The sequence below is a fragment of the Pollachius pollachius genome, assembly GCF_949987615.1.
Source record: "Pollachius pollachius genome assembly, chromosome: 6".
In the NCBI taxonomy this organism is placed as follows: Eukaryota; Metazoa; Chordata; class Actinopteri; order Gadiformes; family Gadidae; genus Pollachius; species Pollachius pollachius.
The window spans coordinates 27,418,464-27,440,178 of record NC_136939.1 but is presented as its reverse complement, the minus strand read 5'-3'; the positions used below and the strand labels follow the sequence as shown (position 1 = coordinate 27,440,178).

Sequence of the window (21,715 nt, the reverse complement as noted above, 5' to 3'; positions counted from 1 at the left end):
CTCCTTAGAACCTGGCCGTCAGACGAAGGTCAACACACTGTACACTGAGTGTTTATCCACTCCTCATTAATACTTACTAACTGTACACTTGCTGCTTAATGGCTGTTTACTGAATATTTATCAACTCCTTAGTTAATCCTAACTGACTGTTTACTGACTCCTCAGTTAATACTTACTGACTGTTTACCGACTCTTTACTCACTGGTTACTGATTGGTTACTGAATGTTTACTCACTGGTGGCTGACTGTTTCTGACAGTTTGCTGTCGTTTGCTGACTGTTTATCCACTACTACGTTAATACCAACTGACTGGTTTCTGACTGGTTACTGGCTGTTTACTCACAAGGTTTCTGACTGGTTCCTGACTGGTTTCCTGACTAGTTACTGACTGGTCTCTGACTGGTTACTGACTGGTTTCGACTGGTTTCTGACTGGTTTCTGACTGGTTTCTGACTGGTTACTGACTGGTCTCTGACTGGTTACTGACTGGTTTCTGACTGGTTACTGACTGGTTTCTGACTGGTGTCTCCTCAGCCACGTGATGAACGAGCTCCTGGAGACGGAGCGTGCCTACGTGGAGGAGCTGCTTTGTGTGCTGGAGGTGAGAGGCCCTACCCCTGACCACGCCCTGACCACGCCCTGACCACGCCCCCCCCCCCCCGACCTCTGACCCCTGACCTTTGACCCCCTCCCCCCCCCAGGGGCTACGCGGCGGAGATGGAGAAACCCGGCCATGGCCCACCTCCTGCCCAGGGGGCCTGCTGCACAAGAAGGATGTCCTCTTCGGGAACATGCCCCAGATCTACAGCTTCCACAAAGGGTGCTTCTCCTCCTCCTCCTCCTCCTCCTTCTCCTCCTCCTCCTCCTCCTCCTCCCTCGCCTCCTCCTCGAACCGCGACCTGAGCTCTGGTAACACATCCGAGTTCAGGGCGAGAGAGACAGGATAAGTGCTTACAAACCCGGTACCCAGTCCAACAGAAATATGACCTGCTGGTTGGGGTTCAGCCCCTCTGCCTTTTAAGATGGACACAAATTATTGAGTAAGAGTTAAACCACAACGTTGCAAAATAAGACACACCCTTGGAAAGGCTGTGGACCAATCAGAACCAGGCCTCTCCTGAATCTGGACTCTAGAATATAAAATGTGTCCATCAGACTATTCTCAGGCCGGTTTGTGGTTATTTTGGCCGTGCTGGAGCACGTAAGAGGATTGGTTAAGGGGGGTGATATTACGCCACCAGGTGAGTTGACATCAAGGTGGACACCAGAGTTTCCGTCGTCCGGTAATCACTGGTGGCAAAAAAAAATCAGGAGGACCGAAAATTCTAAATGTCTCCAGTCAGAATGACCAATGGAAATAATTTCTCTGCACAATTGGAATTGTGTTTAAATATGCTACAGTGGTCATTTGTTTAGCCAATTCATGTAAAACAATGAGGGGTTTTATTGACCCGATATTTCCAACCACTATCCTCGAGCCGGGCCTTTGATCGAGCGTTTGTGTTTTTTTTAATCATTGCTTTATTGGCCTAATCTGACGTCTGTGTCCTGTTCGCCCTGTCGGGGCTTATTTTCCCAATAATGACCGCCGTTCTATACATTATTCCTTACATATATATTTAGCAGAGCAGGCCTAAGTAACAAATGTGTACAAAGTTACACACGTATTAAAAAAAACGTCGGGTTGAAATCGGGCGCGGGCTCATCATTACAGTTAATGTGTCAGGCCGGGCAGGGCTCGGACAGAACGTGCACGGGCTCGGGTCGGGTCGGGCTTGATTTTCTGGGCCCGATCTAAAAACGTTAAAATGAAACCTTCCAGGTCACATGACCGGCACCAATTTTTTCTAGCGGAAACACTGGTGGACACGCCCACTTGTGAGTTTCAAAACGCTTGTAACGACCAATCACACTCACACCTGGTGGAGTGACATCACCCTTTTGAGCGGGGACTGAAATTTCTCGCTAACAAAAATCTCAGACAAACGAGGATTCTGTACTGAAGACGTCTAATAACTGAATTATCTCTCTGTTCCTTCACAGAACGTTTCTCAAGGAGTTGGAGGCCTACACTGACTGCCCTGAGCTTGTAGGACGCTGTTTTCTAGAGCGGGTAGGAAGTGCTGCTTACTTACTATCACTATGACGACAGGGGAACAGTAGCTCAGCAGGTAGAGCAGGTCGACTGGTAACCTGAAGGTTACTAGTTCGATCCCCGGCTCCTCCTAGCTGAGTGTGGAGGTGTCCCTGAGCGCGACACCTCACCAAGACTGTCGTGCCAATTTCCTTTAACAGATATTGCGTCTAGGACAGATGAGATTTCTAAATTCAAATCGCACCCAACACTTGTAGAACAAATATAACCCAGGTTTAATGCATGCATACATTATACTCCTCTCCAGCAGAGTGAGTCCAGAATACACTTTGACTGAGTTATTTAAACAGTTTCAGATCCTCCCCATATTGCAGATGTTAATAATCAAATCAGTTAATGTTTAAGACACAGAGTTGCCTGTGTTCTCATCGAGCAGAAGAGTAAACAAGATGATGTCCCATCCCCTGTGACCGTTCTACCCAAGTACGAAGGTTAACATCACGATTGATTCTGAGGAAGGTGACCAGAGCATAAGGGTTAACATTTTGATTGACTCTGAGGAATGTAGGACTGCTGACCAGAGCACAAAGGTTAACATTTTGACAACATCACTCACTCCAGCGGTGAGGTGACTGAACCAAGCACAAAGGTCAATACGTAGACGACACTGAGGAAAAGCAGGGTGGCAAGACAGTACACAGAATGGAAAACAAAGACTATGTGACTAAAAGGTAGCACCATATAAATATTTCCATCACAGGTGTAGACTCCGTCATCGGTGGGTGAATGTGTGTATGAATGGGTGAATGTGTGTATGAATGGGTGAATGTGTGTTTGAATGGGTGGATGTGTGTATGAATGGGTGAATGTGTGTATGAATGGGTGGATGTGTGTAGGAATGGGTGAATGTGTGTATGAATGGGTGAATGAATGGTTGTAAGTCGCTTTAGGGGTAAAAGCATCAGCAAATTCCACTAAATGTAAATGTAGGCCTCTTTCCACGTTGGTGTTTGCTAGTGATGTATTCCTATTCACAGCCAGGAATAGCAGACTTGTTGTGACCAACAGAGAATATCTCTTCTCTCCTCGCCCCCCCTCCTCAGATGGGAGAGCTGAGGATCTACGAGGCGTACTGTCAGAACAAGCCACGCTCAGAGAGTCTCTGGAGGCAGTGGTCCGACTGCGCCTTCTTCCAGGTCTGGGCCTCACCCTCTCACCCAATGACCCTCTCACCCAATCACCCTCTCACCCAATCACCCTCTCACTCAATCACCCTCTCACTCAATCACCCTCTCAACCAATCACCCTCTCACCCAATCACCCTCACCAATCACCCTCTCACCCAATCACCCTCTCACCCAATCACCCTCTCATCATCTCTCTCACCTCCTCACCTCCCTCCTCCCTGGACCCTTCCCCCCCTCCCTCCTCCCTCCTGGTGTCTGACCTTTGACCCCTCTGTCTCCAGGCGTGCCAGCGGCGGTTGGAACACAAGCTGGGTCTGGACTCCTACCTGCTGAAACCGGTTCAGAGGATCACCAAGTACCAGCTGCTGCTCAAGGTGGGTGTGTGTGTGTGTGTGTGTTTGTCTGTATGTGTGTGTTTGGGAGTGTGCGTGTGTGTGTGTGTTTGTGTGTCTGTATGTTTGTGTAGGTGTGTGTGTGTGTGTGTGTGTGTGTCTTAGAGAAAGACTGTGTGTTTGCGTAAAATAAAGACTGTGTGTGTGTCTGTGTGTGTGTGTTTGTCTAAGAAAAAGAGTTTGTGTGTGCTTGTGCGTGCCTCATGTGTGCAGGGCGACCCCCCTTCTCCCCTCCTAACCCCCTCCCCCCCCCCCCCCCAGGAGCTGCTGAAGGTGAGCCGGGGGTCCGGCGGCGGTGAGGACCTACAGGAGGCCCTCAGCTCCATCCTGGGCATCCTGAAGGACGTCAACGACTCCATGCACCTCATCGCCATCACCGGATACGAGGTTAGGACCCTATGACCCTATAGACCCCCTAGACCCCCTTTAGACCCCCTGGACCCTATAGACCCTCTATAGACCCTCTGGACCCCCTATAGACCCCCTGGACCCTATAGACCCCCTTGACCCCCTATAGACCCCCTAGACCCCCTATAGACCCCCTATAGACCCTATAGGCCCCCTTTAGACCCCCTATAGACCCCCTACAGACCTCCTGGACCTCATAGACCCTCTATAGACCCTCTGGACCTCATAGACCCTATAGACCCCCTAGACCCCCTATAGACCCCCTGTAGACCCCCTGGACCCTATAGTCCCCCTATAGACCCACTGGACCCCTTAGACCCCCTATAGACCCCCTAGACCCCCTATAGACCCTATAGACCCCCTTTAGACCCCCTAGACCCACTATAGACCCTATAGACCTCCTATAGACCTCCTATAGACCCCCTGGACCCTATAGACCCCCTATAGACCCCCTAGACCCCCTATAGACCCCCTATAGACCCCCTGGACCCTATAGACCCCTATAGACCCACTGGACCCCCTAGACCCCCTATAGACCCTATAGACCCCCTATAGACCCTATAGACCCCCTAAACCCCCTAGACCCCCTGGACCCTATATACCCCCTATAGACCCCCTAGACCCCCTATAAACCCCCTGGACCCCCTATAGACCCCCTATAGACCCCCTATAGACCCCCTGGACCCCTCTATAGACCCTCTGGACCCACTAGACCCCCTATAGACCCCCTATAGACCCCCTAGACCCCCTATAGACCCCCTTTAGACCCCCTGGACCTCATAGACCTCCTATAGACCCCCTGGACCTCATAGACCCTCTATAGACCCTCTGGACCCACTAGACCCCCTAGACCCCCTAGACCCCCTGGACCCTATAGAGCCTCTAGACCTGGTTCTGGCCCTCCTCACTAACCTCCTGCTCCTCCTCCTATAGGGCAACCTCTCTGAGCTGGGCCGTCTCCTGATGCAGGGCTCCTTCAGCGTCTGGACGGAGCACAAGAAGGGCCACGCCAAGGTCAAGGACCTGGCCCGCTTCAAGCCCATGCAGCGCCACCTCTTCCTCCACCCGCGGGCCCTGCTCTTCTGCAAGAGGAGGGAGGAGGCCGGAGAGGGCTACGACAAGGCCCCGTCCTACAGCTTCAAGCACGCCCTGGATGTGAGGCCCGGGGTGGCCTTAGGGGGGTGGGGTTAGAGCTACGACAAGGCCCCGTCCTACAGCTTCAAGCACGCCCTGGATGTGAGGCCCGGGGTGGCCTTAGGGGGGTGGGGTTAGAGCTACGACAAGGCCCCGTCCTACAGCTTCAAGCACGCCCTGGATGTGAGGCCCGGGGTGGCCTTAGGGGGGTGGGGTTAGAGCTACGACAAGACCCCGTCCTACAGCTTCAGGAGCACCCTGGATGTGAGGCCCGGGGTCGCCTTAGGGGGGTGGGGTTAGAGCTACGACAAGGCCCCGTCCTACAGCTTCAAGCACGCCCTGGATGTGAGGCCCGGGGTGGCCTTAGGGGGGTGGGGTTAGAGCTACGACAAGGCCCCGTCCTACAGCTTCAAGCACGCCCTGGATGTGAGGCCCGGGGTGGCCTTAGGGGGGTGGGGTTAGAGCTACGACAAGGCCCCGTCCTACAGCTTCAAGCACGCCCTGGATGTGAGGCCCGGGGTGGCCTTAGGGGGGTGGGGTTAAGATGAAGCTACGACAAGGCCCCGCCTACAGCTTCAAGAGCCTTGGGGGGTGGGGTTAGGCCCTGGCCTACAGCTTCAAGCACGCCCTCGATGTGAGGCCCGGGGTTGTCTTAGGGGGGGTAGGGTGGGGAGATTGGTTGGGAAAGGGGTGGAGTTATGGTGGTAATGTGGCGAGTAAGAACTGGGAAATGTGGTGGAAATCGGGTGGAGTATGGGTTGAAATATGGTGGAAATGTAATATACCAAAATGTTATATCTAGATAGCTCCTGAACCCTTCCCTCCGTCCCGTTTCTAAGATGAGCGCGGTGGGGATCACGGAGAACGCCAAAGGAGACCACAAGAAGTTTGAGATCTGGTGCAACTCCAGAGAGGAGGTCTTCATCGTCCAGGTCAGGGTCCACAGAGCTCCTGAAACTCTGCTCTTTGTGTCTGACAGCTGGAGCCAAACTGTTGTTTCTGCATCCATAAAGATTTGCTTTACACAGTTGAATACATTGAAAGGCTATTGTGCTATTTGACATTTTTTGAATTCGATACAACTTTATTCGTAAAGGTACAGTCTCAAAGGGCTTTGTATTTATGACCTCCCCCCCCACCCTTGCCCCCAGAGGGCAGATTGAATGAAGGGATTCGTTTCCTTGTGTTTTGATGAGCCCTTGTGGTCAGGGCTGGTACTTCATGTGTCGAACAGGGCTAGCTTAATTTTATAATGATTCATGAACCAACTATTACTATAACAATAACGATTCATGAACCAACTATTACAAAAAAAAACAACTAAAACAGCAAACGTTTGATTTCAATTTGATGACGTCGTCATGCAGCGCGGGATCATGGGAGTTGTAGTCTGTGGTGGTTGTTTAACACTGTGTGTTCCGGTCCAGGCTCCGTCCCCGGAGATCAAGACCTGCTGGGTGAACGAGATACGCAAGGTCCTCACGGAGCAACTCAAGGCCTGCCGAGGTACACGCACACACAGCGCGGACACACACACACACACACACATACTGTACACACATACACATTGAGCATACACACAGACACACCGAGCAGGCAAACACACACACAAGCAGACACACGCACACACAATGACACACACCTAGCATACACACACACACATACACCGAGCATGCACAGACACACACACACTCACACATTGAGCATATACACAAACACACACCAAGCATGCAAACACACACACAAACAGACACACACACACACACACAGACACACCGAGCACACACACACACACACACCAAGCACACACCAAGCACACACACACACACACACACACACACACACACTGAGCGTGCACACACACACACACAGACACAAACACACGCGCACACACAAAAAGCATGTACACACACCAAGCATGTACACACACCAAGCATGCACAGCCATGTAAACAACACACACACTTCTGTTTGTCTCTCACTTTGAACGGTGTAAGGGTGTGTAACTGTGTCCAACATCTGTTTGTAACTGTGTGCAACATCTGTTTGTAACTGTGTGTAACATCTGTTTCAGATGCCAGCCAACAGAAGAGCTTTGACTGCCCCAGTCCCACCAGCAACAACAGCAGCAGGTGTGTATTGCAGAACGCACACACACACATGCAGGCGTCCGACTTTCCTAACGTTGAATCCTCTCCCCCTCTTCTCCGTCTCCAGTCCTTTCCGAAGTTGCAACCCGAGGAGCCAGAAAAAGCCGGAAGAGAAGAAGGCGGAGCCTATTCCAACCTCCGACCCCACCCCCCCCTCGTCTGGCTCCTCCCCCAAACCCAGAGGTGAGTGTCAGATTAAAGGCAGACTATTAGTGTCAGATTATAAATGGACTATTAGTGTCAGATTATAGGTGGACGATTAGTGTCCGATTATCGGTGGACCATCAGTGTCAGATTAAATGTGGACTAGTAGAGTCTGAAAAAAAGTGTACTATTAGTTACAGATTAAAGATGGACTATTAGTGTCAGATTATAAATGGACTATTAGTGTCAGATTATAGGTGGACGATTAGTGTCAGATTATCGGTGGACCATCAGTGTCAGATTAAATGTGGACTAGTAGAGTCTGAAAAAAAGTGTACTATTAGTTACCGATTAAAGATGGACTATTAGTGTCAGATTAAAGGTGGACTATTAGTGTCAGATTATCGGTGGACCATTAGTGTCAGATTAAAAGTGAACTAGTAGAGTCTGATAAAAAGTGGACTATTAGTTTCAGATTAAAGGTGAACTATTAGTGTCAGATTAAAGGTGGACTATTAATGTCAGATTAAAGGTGGACTAGTAGAGTCTAGGGCTGCAACAACAAATCGATAAAAATCGATTACTAAAAGCATTGGCAACGAATTTGGTCATCGATTCATTGAGTCGCACGATCAATACGTCACTCGTAGGCGCGGCACTGTTTACAGCCAGCCGCCGACAGATTGGTTCATGGTTCATGCACAGCACAGTTCATGCACAGCGAGCTTTAGTGTGAGCGACCACAGCTTGTATTTTGGTCATATCTTAACACTGGACTGTAGGCCTATATAAAAGTGTTGTACCTTCACTGTCTTTGGGTTAAAAAACTCCTTCAACTCAGTATCCGTCTAGTCCAACCAAAAGCTCTGTCAGCTGCTGCTGCTGCAGACGGTGTGCAGACGGGCTCGGAGTCTGCACCGCGTACATCAACCATTATCGTCATTCAAAGCAGCGGTAGTAATGACACAACCGGACGGTGTAGAAAGTCCCGTCAGTTAAAAATAGTAATCCAGTTTTTAAATCCATGTTAAAATAGGCAGGATATAGAGCTAGTTATCTTAAAAAAAAGTCGCAACCAGTGTCAAATGTGATGTGTTCAGGTCGGCTCAGTATTATGATTGATGTGTTCAAATGCAACACAAAAAGAAAAGAAATTTGAGATTTTGGCGAAAACTTGTTTTCCCAGCAATATAAAATAGATAGTAAAGATGGAATTATGACTTGTTTAACGTCCTATCTTGAACTATGATCATTTTATCAGCAATTAAAGCAATAATACAAGTTACATTTCAAGGAGTATCAATATCAATAAAAATTAATGATCTCCTGTCATCTGAGAGAAATTAAGATGATTTAATTTCTTTTTAACCGTTAGTATTTACCGGTTCAAGGTCTTATCGGTTGACCGGTTAACCATGAACATCCCTTATATACTGTATATATATAAATGTATATCATACATTGTATGTTTTTTTTGTGTTATATTTTTATATTTTTTTATCATTTAATATTACTTTTAATAGTTCCGGGACGTTGGAGCAATAACCTGGTGTTTTTACACTTTAGTCTGCACTGTGAATTTGAAGTAATGTTCAGTTTTTGAATAAAGATGCGGCAATTACAAATGTTTCTTTTTTTATCAGATTCATCGATTAATCAAAAACATAATCGACCGATGAATCGATTATTAAAATAATCGTTAGTTGCAGCCCTAGTAGAGTCTGATTAAAAGTGGACTATTAGTGTCAGATTAAAGTTGGCCTATTAGTGTCAGATTAAAGGTGGACTATTAGTGTCAGATTAAAGGCGGACTATTAGTGTCAGATTAAACGTGGACTAGTAGAGTCAGGTTAAAGGTGGACTATTAGTGTCAGATTAAAGGTGGACTAGTAGTGTCAGATTAAAGGTGGACTAGTAGAGTCAAATTAAAGCTGGAATATCAACACGTATTCAAAGCCCTCGTGGAAGAATCACAAACTCGTGGCACATCTCCGCCACCAAACAGGACTCCAGCTTTAACCCCGTCCCCTCCAGTTCCCCTTCAAGTTCTGCTGGAACCTAGAAGGTCTGCTGGATCACCTGAAGTTATACTAGAACCTAGAAGGGCCGCTGGATCACCTGAAGTTAAACTAGAACCTAGAAGGGCCGCTGGATCACCTGAAGTTATACTAGAACCTAGAAGGTCTGCTGGGTCCCCTGAAGTTATACTAGAACCTAGAAGGTCTGCTGGGTCCCCTGAAGTTATACTAGAACCTAGAAGGTCTGCTGGATCACCTGAAGTTATACTAGAGCCTAGAAGGTCTGCTGGGTCCCCTGAAGTTATACTAGAACCTATAAGGTCTGCTGGATCACCTGAAGTTATACTAGAACCTAGAAGGTCTGCTGGATCACCTGAAGTTATATTAGAACCTAGAAGGTCTGCTGGGTCCCCTGAAGTTATACTAGAACCTAGAAGGTCTGCTGGGTCACCTGAAGTTATACTAGAACCTAGAAGGTCTGCTGGATCACCTGAAGTTATACTAGAACCTAGAAGGTCTGCTGGGTCCCCTGAAGTTATACTAGAACCTAGAAGGTCTGCTGGATCACCTGAAGTTATACTAGAACCTAGAAGGGCCGCTGGATCACCTGAAGTTATACTAGAACCTAGAAGGTCTGCTGGATCACCTGAAGTTATACTAGAACCTAGAAGGTCTGCTGGATCACCTGAAGTTATATTAGAACCTAGAAGGTCTGCTGGGTCCCCTGAAGTTATACTAGAACCTAGAAGGGCCGCTGGATCACCTGAAGTTATACTAGAACCTAGAAGGTCTGCTGGGTCCCCTGAAGTTCTGCTGGAACCTAGAAGGTCTGCTGGATCACCTGAAGTTATACTAGAACCTAGAAGGTCTGCTGGATCACCTGAAGTTATACTAGAACCTAGAAGGTCTGCTGGGTCCCCTGAAGTTCTGCTGGAACCTAGAAGGTCTGCTGGATCACCTGAAGTTATACTAGAACCTAGAAGGTCTGCTGGATCACCTGAAGTTATACTAGAACCTAGAAGGTCTGCTGGATCACCTGAAGTTCTGCTGGAACCTAGAAGGTCTGCTGGATCACCTGAAGTTATAATAGAACCTAGAAGGTCTGCTGGATCACCTGAAGTTATACTAGAACCTAGAAGGGCCGCTGGATCCCAGATTGGAGGAGACCAGACCTGCTGGACTCTGACTTATGGAGATAGCACACAGACAGAGGAAACTGTGAAATACTCGCAAGAAACCAAACCCTCCTGCAAAGAGGACTTCTGCGCGGACCTCCACACTTGCTCCTGTGTGTCTCCTCTACCCCTTGCTGACTCTCTTCTCCTCCTCCACTTCCCCCACCTCCTCCTCATGCGCGGCCTTGCTGCTCCCCTTTCTTTCTCTCCTCCCATTCCCTGCCTCTTGGCCGATCGCGTCGCTCTCCGCTCCTCCCTCCTCCATCACCTCCGCCCCCTCCCCAGTAGAGCTGGTGTCCCCCTCCTCCACCCCCTCCTCAAGCTGCAGGAAGAGGTTCAGTCTTCAGGGCTTCGGGAAGACCACCAAAGGTACGAGAGGAGGCGGGACTTCCTGTTCGGGGCGGGGCTTGTGATGATGACATCCTGTGCCACGTTCTCACCGAAAGATACATGCAAACGCACGCACAACCACACTTACACACACAAACTCACAAACTTAAACGCACACACAAACGCACGCATAAATACATACATTAACGCTCACACAAACACATACATAGATGTTTGCACAAGCGCATGTAAACACATCACAAAAACACAGACACAAAAACACACATATGAATGCATGCACAAACGCATGCACAAACACATGCACAAACACTCACAGAAACACACGCACAGAGACAATCGAAACACAAGCATGAACACACACTTAAAGATCCCATGGCATGAGAAATTCACTTTCTGAGGTTTTCTAACATTAACATGTGTTCCCCTAGCCTACCTATGCTCCCCCAGTAGCTAGAAATTCTGTTGGGAGTAAAACGATCACTAGGCATTCTAGTCCACCTTTGAAAAAACGAAGCTCAGACAGGTCGTCTTGGAATTTTCCCCGTATGTCGTCATAAGGGGAGATGCCACCTCCCCTTTCTCTGCCTTGCCAGCCCAGAGAATTTGGCTCGCCAATGAGACAATGAGCTACGACCGTGCGAGCGCCACATGTGTGTGTGTGTGTGTGTGATTACACACACTGTAACGCAAATGTTGTACACTTCTTTGTTATTTGGATAACCATTCTGCTGTTTGTTTTATGGCGCATAACACTTCGGTTCTTTGACGTCTCTGGTATTTCCACAACGAGACTGTAGTTGAGGTTATCTCAGCCATGGTTGAGAAGGGATTGGGGGAAAGGAACTTTGGCTTTGACTCCCTGAAGGACATGAACTGCGACATGGAGGAGAAAGAGACTCCCCAGTGTTATCTATTCTATATTCTAGTGTTCTAGAATATTTACAGAACACGGCCAAAGGCTGTGTGCGCCTCGCCATTGCGATACATCCACTGTAAACAGAGCGCATGGTACCGTGGTCGCAAGCTGCCCACCCTCCTCCTTGACCCGCCTCTCTCCTCATTTGCATTAAAGCTACAGACACCGAAACGGCGCGTTTGGGGAAAGCTCAATGTGCGACTGGCTCGTAGTGGCTGTAACTCTTCACCACGGCTGAATTTTGGGAACGTCTTCAAATACTGTGTTGGGGGCCCACTAATATCTATATTAAAGCATCCATAAAGTAGCATGCCATGGGACCTTTAAACCCACGCACAAACCAACGCACAAACCCATGCACAATACCACGCACAAACACACGCACAAACACACACACAAACGCACACACAAACACACACACAAACACACAAATAAAGGCGTTGTGGTCCACAGGAGCCCCAGTGAGTCCAGACCGGACCAGGAGCCAGTCTCTGAAGACAGAAGCCTCACCCTTTGGGTTCAGAGGTACAGAGGCCTCCTCCGTCACCTCAACCGCAAGAACACCTCCACCGCCTCCACCACCTCTGTCACCTCAACCGCAAGAATACCTCCCCCACCTCCACCCCCTCTGTCACCTCAACCCCGTCAACACCTCAGTCACCTCCACCACCTCCACCTCCTCCGTCACCTCAACCGCAAGAACACCTCCACCGCCTCCACCTCCTCCGTCACCTCAACCGCAAGAACACCTCCATCAACACGTCACCTCAACCCCGTCAACACCTCCATCCCCTCCGCCACCTTCGTCACCTCAACCCCGTCAACACCTCCATCCCCTCCGCCACCTCCGTCACCTCAACCGCGTCAACACTTCCATCACCTCCATCACCATCAGCAATTTCACCTCAATCAGTACCTCCATCGGCAACGTCCCCTCCACCTCCACCACCACCGCCACCATCACCACCACCACCACCTCGATCAGTATCACCTCCACCGCCACCACCATCACCTCCACCACCACCTCGATCAGTACCGCCTCCACCATCACCTCCACCATCACCTCCACCGCCACCACCACCACCACCACCACCACCTCGATCAGTACCACCTCCACCATCACCTCCACCTCCACCTCCACCACCGCCACCACCATCACCGCCACCACCACCACCATCACCACCACCACCACCTCGATCAGTACCAGCTCCACCATCACCTCCACCATCACCTCCACCACCTCCACCATCACCTCCACCTCCACCACCTCCACCATCACCTCCACCTCCACCACCGCGACCACCATCACCACCACCACCACCTCGATCAGTACCAGCTCCACCATCACCTCCACCACCTCCACCATCACCTCCACCTCCACCACCACCGCCACCATCACCACCACCACCACCTCGATCAGTACCACCTCCACCACCACCTTCCCTGCCTGGGTCCACTCGTAGATCACGACCCCCCACACACCCAGACCCCTCACGAAGAGGACCACCGCCATGACACAACACACGATCTGACCAGCTGTGTGGGTGTGTGTGTCTGTGTGTGTGGCGTTTTATTTTGTGCAGGATTTTGTGTACTTTGGATTGTTTCTCTACGTTTGGAAAATGAAGGCAAGACACTGGGTGTGTCCAATTATATACTTATATACCTATTAGGGAGAGGGAGAGAGGGACTCTCTGGTTAAGGTGGTCTCCCCTTGTTAAGGTGGTCTCCTCTGGTTAAGGTGGTCTCCTCTGGTTAAGGTGGTCTCCCCTGGTTAAGGTGGTCTCCCCTTGTTAAGGTGGTCTCCTCTGGTTAAGGTGGTCTCCCCTGGTTAATGTGGTCTCCCCTGGTTAAGGTGGTCTCCCCTGGTTAAGGTGGTCTCCCCTGGTTAAGGTGGTCTCCTCTGGTTAAGGGGGTCTCCCCTGGTTAAGGTGGTCTCCCCTTGTTAAGGTGGTCTCCCCTTGTTAAGGTGGTCTGTTCTGGTTAATGTGGTCTCCCCTGGTTAAGGTGGTCTCCCCTTGTTAAGGTGGTCTCCTCTGGTTAATGTGGTCTCCCCTGGTTAAGGTGGTCTCCTCTGGTTAAGGTGGTCTCCTCTGGTTAAGGTGGTCTCCCCTGGTTAAGGTGGTCTCCCCTTGTTAAGGTGGTCTCCTCTGGTTAAGGTGGTCTCCCCTGGTTAAGGTGGTCTCCCCTTGTTAAGGTGGTCTCCTCTGGTTAAGGTGGTCCCCCCTGGTTAAGGTGGTCCCCCTGGTTAAGGAGGACTCCCTGGTTAAGTGGTCTTAGTGAAACAGTCTGGCCTTGGAGTTGGAGAAGAAGTTGTAGATGGATGGTTAAATAATGTCACAAGATCGGTCATACTGCAGGCTCTCATTTGTAAGTGCACTGACTGTGTGCCTGTCTCTGATATGCTACATACCTGGCATTTATTCAGTTCATTGTTCTTCTGAGTGCGCAAGAATGGTGCCAATTATTGTCGTGTTTGCATTGTAACGCACAACTTTGCCTCTCCCTGTTATAAAATAACGTGCATTTCAACAACTTTAGCCAATGCAGGCTGCTATGTCAGTGTTGCTTTACCAGTGTGTTTTAAGTGTGTGCGTGTGTGTGTGTGTGTGTGTGTGTGTGTGTGTGTGTGTGTGGTCATGTAGGCTATCATGCTGGCTTGCATCCTTGAAATATTGTAATGTTATGGCCTAGGCTACTGCATATTGAGAACATTTAGTTCGGTGTTGCGAAACAATCTGGGGATGAGGACATCCTTAATATTGACGGGTATTTCGCACACTGCCTTCTCAATATATAGCCTAACATATAAAAATATAACACTGTTCTAGACACAAATGTATTTTCCACTAGCTAGTGGTCAATACACTGTAGTGTATTATACTGTAGAGAAACTAGTAAAGTCAACACAGATTTATGTTACGGCGTAACATGGCAGGCACTGCAGCTCTCGACAATGCATTACTTTAGTCTGGCATTTCTCTTCACTGATTGGTTAGAAAGCTTTCAAACGTAGTGGTCAAGTAAAATAGAGGGAGGGGCCTATTAGCCGCGGCTATTAGGTATGCAAAAGCGGCTAATTGTCCGTGGCTGAGCGGCGGCTAAATGCGTCTAAGCCGCGGCTCAGAGCGTTTAAGCTGGCCGGCGTCCGGCCGGTTTAGCCCTTTGACCGCGCCATTCTAGGGCTGGATTGTGGCCTTCTTGGCTTTCCATAAAGTTGGTCTCCCCCTCCTCCCCCCCTCCAGACCTGGGACCCCCCCTCCCCCTGGGCCGGGTCCGATGGGTGAGCACGTCCAGCCTGCTGCAGAGCAAGAGGAGAGGTACGCGGCCGGGGGAGTGCTGGGGCCGGGGAGGGGTACAAAAGGGGGCGGATCCTGAAACATCTTGTATCGGTGACCTCCGACCCCGAGTGGTTTGAGGTGGATTCAAGTGGTTTGAACTGGTTTGAATTGGTTTTAACTTGTTTGAAGTGGTTTAACTGGTTTTAAGTGCTTTTAGGTGGTTTTAACTTGTTTTAAGCGGTTTGAAGTGGTTTGAAGTGGTTTGAAGTGGTTTAAACTGGTTTGAAGCGGTTTGAAGTGGTTTGAAGCGGTTTACACCTTTGTGGGGTTGGTACGTGTGTGTGCGTGTTAATGTGTGTAACTGTGCATTCTCACTCTCCACCCTCGCTCCATCCCACCTCACCCCCGCCCCCCCCTTACCACCAACTTCCTAAAAGCCTCTCTCTCCTCTCCCCTCCTCTCTCCTCTCTCCTCTCCTCTCTCCTCCGTCACCTCCTCTAGGGTGGGCCAAGGCCTCCCTCTCGGTGGACGCCTCGGAGGAGCAGGAGGAGGAGTTCTCTAGCGGGGAGGAGCCCGTGACCTCTGACCCAGAGGACGAGGGCGGGAAAAAGCAGGTGGGTCTGGGCTGCGCGGTTGGAACGCAGCCCCCTGAGGTTTGGCGCGCAGTCCCCTTACGTTTTGAACGCAGCCCCCTTATGATTGGAATGCAGCCCCCTTACGTTTGGAATGCAGCCCCCTTACGTTTTGAACGCAACTCCCTGTCGTTTGGAACGCAGCCCCCTTAGGTTTGGAACGCAGCCCCCTTAGGTTTGGAACGCAGCCCCCTTAGGTTTGGGACGCAGCCCCCTTACATTTGGATTGCAGCCCCCTTACGTTTGGAATGCAGCCCCCTTACGTTTTGAACGCAGCTCCCTGTCGTTTGGAACGCAGCCCCCTTAGGTTTGGAACGCAGCCCCCTTAGGTTTGGAACGCAGCCCCCTTAGGTTTGGAACGCAGCCCCCTTACATTTGGAATGCAGCCCCCTTACGTTTGGAACGCAGCTCCCTTACATTTTGAACGTAAGGGATGTTTGGAATGCAGCTCCCTGACGTTTGGAACGCAACCCCTTAGGTTTGGAATGCAACCCCCTTACGCATAGTACGCAGCCCGTTTCTTAAATATCAGGTCTGGTTTTAGGAGTGTACTGAGGAAACCGATGCTAACTAACTAGGTTTCTAATATGAAGACGATAGGTAAAACTGTAGCTATAACCCCAGCCACTAGAGCAGGGGTTCTCAAAGTTTTGACAGCTGAGGGCCAATTTAGGAACCCAAAATTTGACTGAGGGCCGCCAAAGGAAAAAGAAATTGACGGGAAATGCCGTCAGCATCCCAGTGGTGAAAAACATTGCACCGTGGACCCCCTGGAGGTCAAGTGAGGTCTAAATCACGAAACTGAGGTTCATCCTTTCAAAGTAATGTATAGTCGGATTAAAACTAACAAATGTAAAAGGATTTAATTAGTGGTGCAACGGTTCACGGGTTACCCGTGATCCACACGGATCAACCCTCACGGTTTGGGACGCAAGTGATCCGCGAATCGACTGATAAAAAAAAAAGTTGTGCGTTCACGTGATCAGCGCATGTTTAAAGGACAATTCCGGTATTTACAACATCATCAAGTACCGTAAAGAAATACAGTTTCTGTCGTGTTTTATTTGGCGTTCCGTAAATCCCATTGAAACGGAAACCTGAACCTCAACCGGAAATGTTTATGTTTGGTTGTAGTCTTTTCGCTCGGTTCGCCGTATCAACAGTAGGGCTAGAACCGAGCGAAAAGACTACAACCAGCCCCCCTTGCAATGGGCAATGAGTCTTCCAACAGAAATCAATGGATTTACAAAATGCGAAATAAAACACGACAGAAACTGTATTTCGCTACCATACTTGATGAAAAAATAGAAGATGAGGATGTCTGCATTGCCTGGGGAATGAGAGGAGACTCTAAACCCTCTCCAGGCAATGCAGACATCCTGAATGTAAAGTTGTAAATCCAGGGTTAGGGATTATTTACTATCCATGTTAAAAAGAAGAAGGAATAATGCCTCAGTTTGCAATTTTTTAAAATATTGACTATGCTTAAAGGAAGCAGGATTATTACTTCATTTTATTATTTCTTCACTTTATTTTGTTTTTACACATTTGAAGATTTTATTTTAAAGTCACATTTGTCTTGTTATCTTTTTTGTTGTTGTTGATCCGTAAATGATCCGACCTGTGATTCAAAAACCGTGACACGATCCGAACTTTGAGTTTTGTGAGCCGTTGCACCCCTAGATTTAATTGAAAGCTAGAGTCGACTTTTCTCTTTAAATTTATTTATTTTTGTTTAAATTAATATTGATATATTAATTGTAAAAAGAATATTGTTATTTTTTTTATAACTTACATCTGTATGTCATTGCGGGCCACCAGGAATGTTTCTGCGGGCCGCCATTGGCCCGCGGGCTGCACTTTGAGAACCAATGCACTAGAGGCTGCTAATGTGAAAACGATAGGTAAAACTGTAGCTATAACTAACCAACTACATTTTAAATGCGAGTCTGCATCCTTTGCACAATGAGTTTCAGCTTCTCCCTTCTGGCAAAAGGTTTTTAGTTCCAAGGTCTAAAACCAAGCATTTAAAAACAGCTTTTAGCTGCAATCACGCTGATGAACAAGCTGTAGAAACTGCCAAAATTGCACAAAATATATCTGAAGCATATATTTTAATGTTTTATCTTTTAATTAGTTGATTTTTAAAACATTTTATCTGGTTTCTGCTATAGATTATTTATGCTGGTTAGTTTCAAGTGTCCTAATTGGGATTAGCACTGGAGCACCGTAATTGTTTTATCTATGTGACTGCCATTTGTATTTGTGTGTATTTGATGTCTGAAACTGTGTTACGGAAGCCCACTTTTAAACTAGAAAACAAGCTTACCTACGGGTACATATAAAGTAGCCTGAACCTATAACTGTAGCTAATAATGTAGCTTTAACTGTAGCTATAACTACATTTAACTAGCTTTAACGTAACCATGGATAATGTATCCATGGTTCCGTTCAAGCTGTACTACGCGTGACACACACTCGTGTACCGTCCCTTTAAGTGCTGGTTGATTGACACGCCCCCACAGAGCCCCGGGACATACACGGTGACGACAGACTGTGAGAGGACGGGCCCACAAGAGCTGTCCGTCAAGGCTGGAGACCTGGTTCAGCTAATCAGAGAAGGGGAGGCTGGACAATGGTACAATTATTGTTATTCATTTATTTAATATTATATTATATGTATTAGCACATTGTTATTATATTATTCTTATAATTGTATTATCAAATTATAATAATTATTAGGATTATATATTATATTTATGTGTGTTAGTATTATATAGGTTTCTAATTATTAATTGAATTTAAAGCTGCACTATTAAAGCTTCATTTTTGTCTTCTGTGATTCTAAAGGATTGTGAAGTTAGTCGTGTCTTGAGAGCATAACATTGTCCTACCTACTGGGGACGAGAGAGAGAGAGAGAGAGAGAGAGAGAGAGAGAGAGAGAGAGAGAGAGAGAGAGAGAGAGAGAGAGAGAGAGAGAGAGAGATTATAATGAGGTGTACCCGTTGTAAATCTATACCTTGTGTATGGATTATATATGTATATATCATGTATATATACATACTAATGTATACTTGGTAGGTTTGTGAAGGACCTCCGCAGTGCGAGGGAGGGGTGGGTGTCTTCAGCCATCCTCCAGGCCCTGCCCTCCCAGTCCAAGTCCTCCCAGTCCCTCACCAGCTCAGGTCAGTCACTGGTTCTACTGGTTAAACCACCCAGCACCCCCACTCACACACTCACTGGGGGCTCACTGGGAACCCACTGGGAGCTCACTGGGAACTCACTGGGGGCTCACTGGGAGCCCATTGGGAGCTCACTGGGAACTCACTGGGGGCTCACTGGAAGCCCACTGGGAGCTCACTGGGAACTCACTGGGGGCTCACTGGGAGCCCATTGGGAGCTCACTGGGAGAACACTGGGAGCCCATTGGGAGCCTACTGGGAGCCCACTGGGAACTCACTGGGGGCTCACTGGGAGCCCATTGGGAGCTCACTGGGAACTCACTGGGAGCTCACTGGGAACCCACTGGGAGCTCACTGGGAACCCACTGGGAGCTCACTGGGAACCCACTGGGAGCTCACTGGGAACTCACTGGGGGCTCACTGGGAGCCCATTGGGAGCTCACTGGGAACTCACTGGGAGCTCACTGGGAACCCACTGGGAGCTCACTGGGAACCCACTGGGAGCTCACTGGGAACTCACTGGGAGCTCATTTGGAGCCCATTGAGAGCTCACTGGGAACTCACTGGGAGCTCACTGGGAGCCCATTGGGAGCTCACTGGGAGCCCATTGGGAGCTCACTGGGAGATCACTGGGAGCCCATTGGGAGCCTACTGGGAGCCCACTGGGAACTCACTGGAAGCTCACTGGGAACCCACTGGGAGCTCACTGGGAACTCACTGGAAGCTCACTGGGAACCCACTGGGAACTCACTGGAAGCTCACTGGGAACCCACTGGGAGCTCACTGGGAACTCACTGGGAGCTCACTGGGAGCCCATTGGGAGCTCACTGGGAACTCACTGGGAGCTCACTGGGAGCCCATTGGGAGCCCATTGGGAGCTCACTGGGAACTCACTGGGAGCTCACTGGGAGCCCATTGGGAGCTCACTGGGAACTCACTGGGAGCTCATTGGGAGCCCATTGGGAGCTCACTGGGAGATCACTGGGAGCCCACTGGGAACTCACTGGAAGCTCACTGGGAACCCACTGGGAGCTCACTGGGAACCCACTGGGAGCTCACTGGGAACTCACTGGGAGCTCATTTGGAGCCCATTGAGAGCTCACTGGGAACTCACTGGGAGCCCATTGGGAGCTCACTGGGAACTCACTGGGAGCTCATTGGGAGCCCATTGGGAGCTCACTGGGAGATCACTGGGAGCCCACTGGGAACTCACTGGAAGCTCACTGGGAACCCACTGGGAGCTCACTGGGAACCCACTGGGAGCTCACTGGGAACTCACTGGGAGCTCATTTGGAGCCCATTGAGAGCTCACTGGGAACTCACTGGGAGCTCACTGGGAGCCCATTGGGAGCTCACTGGGAGCCCATTGGGAGCTCACTGGGAGATCACTGGGAGCCCATTGGGAGCCTACTGGGAGCCCACTGGGAACTCACTGGAAGCTCACTGGGAACCCACTGGGAGCTCACTGGGAACTCACTGGAAGCTCACTGGGAACCCACTGGGAACTCACTGGAAGCTCACTGGGAACCCACTGGGAGCTCACTGGGAACTCACTGGGAGCTCACTGGGAGCCCATTGGGAGCTCACTGGGAACTCACTGGGAGCTCACTGGGAGCCCATTGGGAGCCCATTGGGAGCTCACTGGGAACTCAATGGGAGCTCACTGGGAGCCCATTGGGAGCTCACTGGGAACTCACTGGGAGCTCATTGGGAGCCCATTGGGAGCTCACTGGGAGATCACTGGGAGCCCACTGGGAACTCACTGGAAGCTCACTGGGAACCCACTGGGAGCTCACTGGGAACTCACTGGGAGCTCACTGGGAGCCCATTGGGAGCTCACTGGGAGCCCATTGGGAGCTCACTGGGAGCTCACTGGGAGCCCATTGGGAGCTCACTGGGAGCTCACTGGGAGCCCATTGGGAGCTCACTGGGAACCAGCTGCCCAGACAGGAAGCATTCCTTAACTGTGTGGTAATCCACAAATCCTGACTTGAAACGTTCAATATTACATTATTACTATATTATTATCATATTAGTAATATTACTTCAAACTCTGTAAGGGGTATGGGGGAGGCTTAAGGGGGGAAGCCATGAAACCCAGTCAGCCTGCGTTGAGCTGTGGACAGAGCCTTACTGGTCTTACTGGTCGGACCACTCTGTGCTCTTGGGTGCTCTGGTCTTACGTCACAGGGGAGGAATGCCTCGCCACCTCGTGGGCGTCAAAGCAAAGCAAAATGGCTGAGCGCCCCAATGTGTTAAAACAAACCAGCTTTGAGTCGGTTAATAACAGAACTTAGCCTGCTCCTGTCCGTCGAAACATCCCTGGCCCTGAAAGGGTTTTTATTAGGGGGTCAGGTCTGCTTATAAAAAAGTACTATTTTTATTTTCATTTTATTTCATTTTATTTATTACATTTATAGAATAATATTTATTAACCCATCTAAATAAATCTGTTTCTGCCATGCTTTCAACGCTCTTATTTTGTAGCCCATCTTTTAACATGGTCTGGGTGTGTGCTTCCTGCTTCCTCCTCCAGATGGCAGTGTGTCGGGGAACCTCAGCACCTCCACCAGCTACAGCGAGAGCTACACCAGCTACTCCGACATCCGACCCTGAGGCTCAGAGCCTCCACCCTCCTCCTTCCTCCTCC

General features: G+C 49.4%; 1 protein-coding gene across 1 annotated transcript in view; it reads left to right on the top strand.

Annotated features, from left to right (window-relative positions):
• The window catches only part of LOC307076973 (guanine nucleotide exchange factor DBS-like), a gene marked incomplete at its 5' end in the record, with an annotated part of 59,366 nt that extends 37,651 nt beyond the window's left edge, over window positions 1–21,715 (top strand). Inside the window, 20 exon segments of the mRNA XM_079738205.1 lie at window positions 9–28; window positions 535–601; window positions 703–723; window positions 725–754; window positions 756–820; window positions 2,044–2,113; window positions 3,199–3,291; window positions 3,564–3,656; window positions 3,936–4,061; window positions 5,016–5,237; window positions 6,056–6,148; window positions 6,644–6,722; window positions 7,290–7,347; window positions 7,433–7,548; window positions 10,988–11,071; window positions 12,423–12,494; window positions 15,752–15,864; window positions 18,408–18,520; window positions 18,965–19,068; window positions 21,602–21,715. Of these exon segments, the coding sequence (XP_079594331.1) occupies window positions 9–28; window positions 535–601; window positions 703–723; window positions 725–754; window positions 756–820; window positions 2,044–2,113; window positions 3,199–3,291; window positions 3,564–3,656; window positions 3,936–4,061; window positions 5,016–5,237; window positions 6,056–6,148; window positions 6,644–6,722; window positions 7,290–7,347; window positions 7,433–7,548; window positions 10,988–11,071; window positions 12,423–12,494; window positions 15,752–15,864; window positions 18,408–18,520; window positions 18,965–19,068; window positions 21,602–21,681 (1,719 nt within the window). The 3' untranslated portion in view covers window positions 21,682–21,715.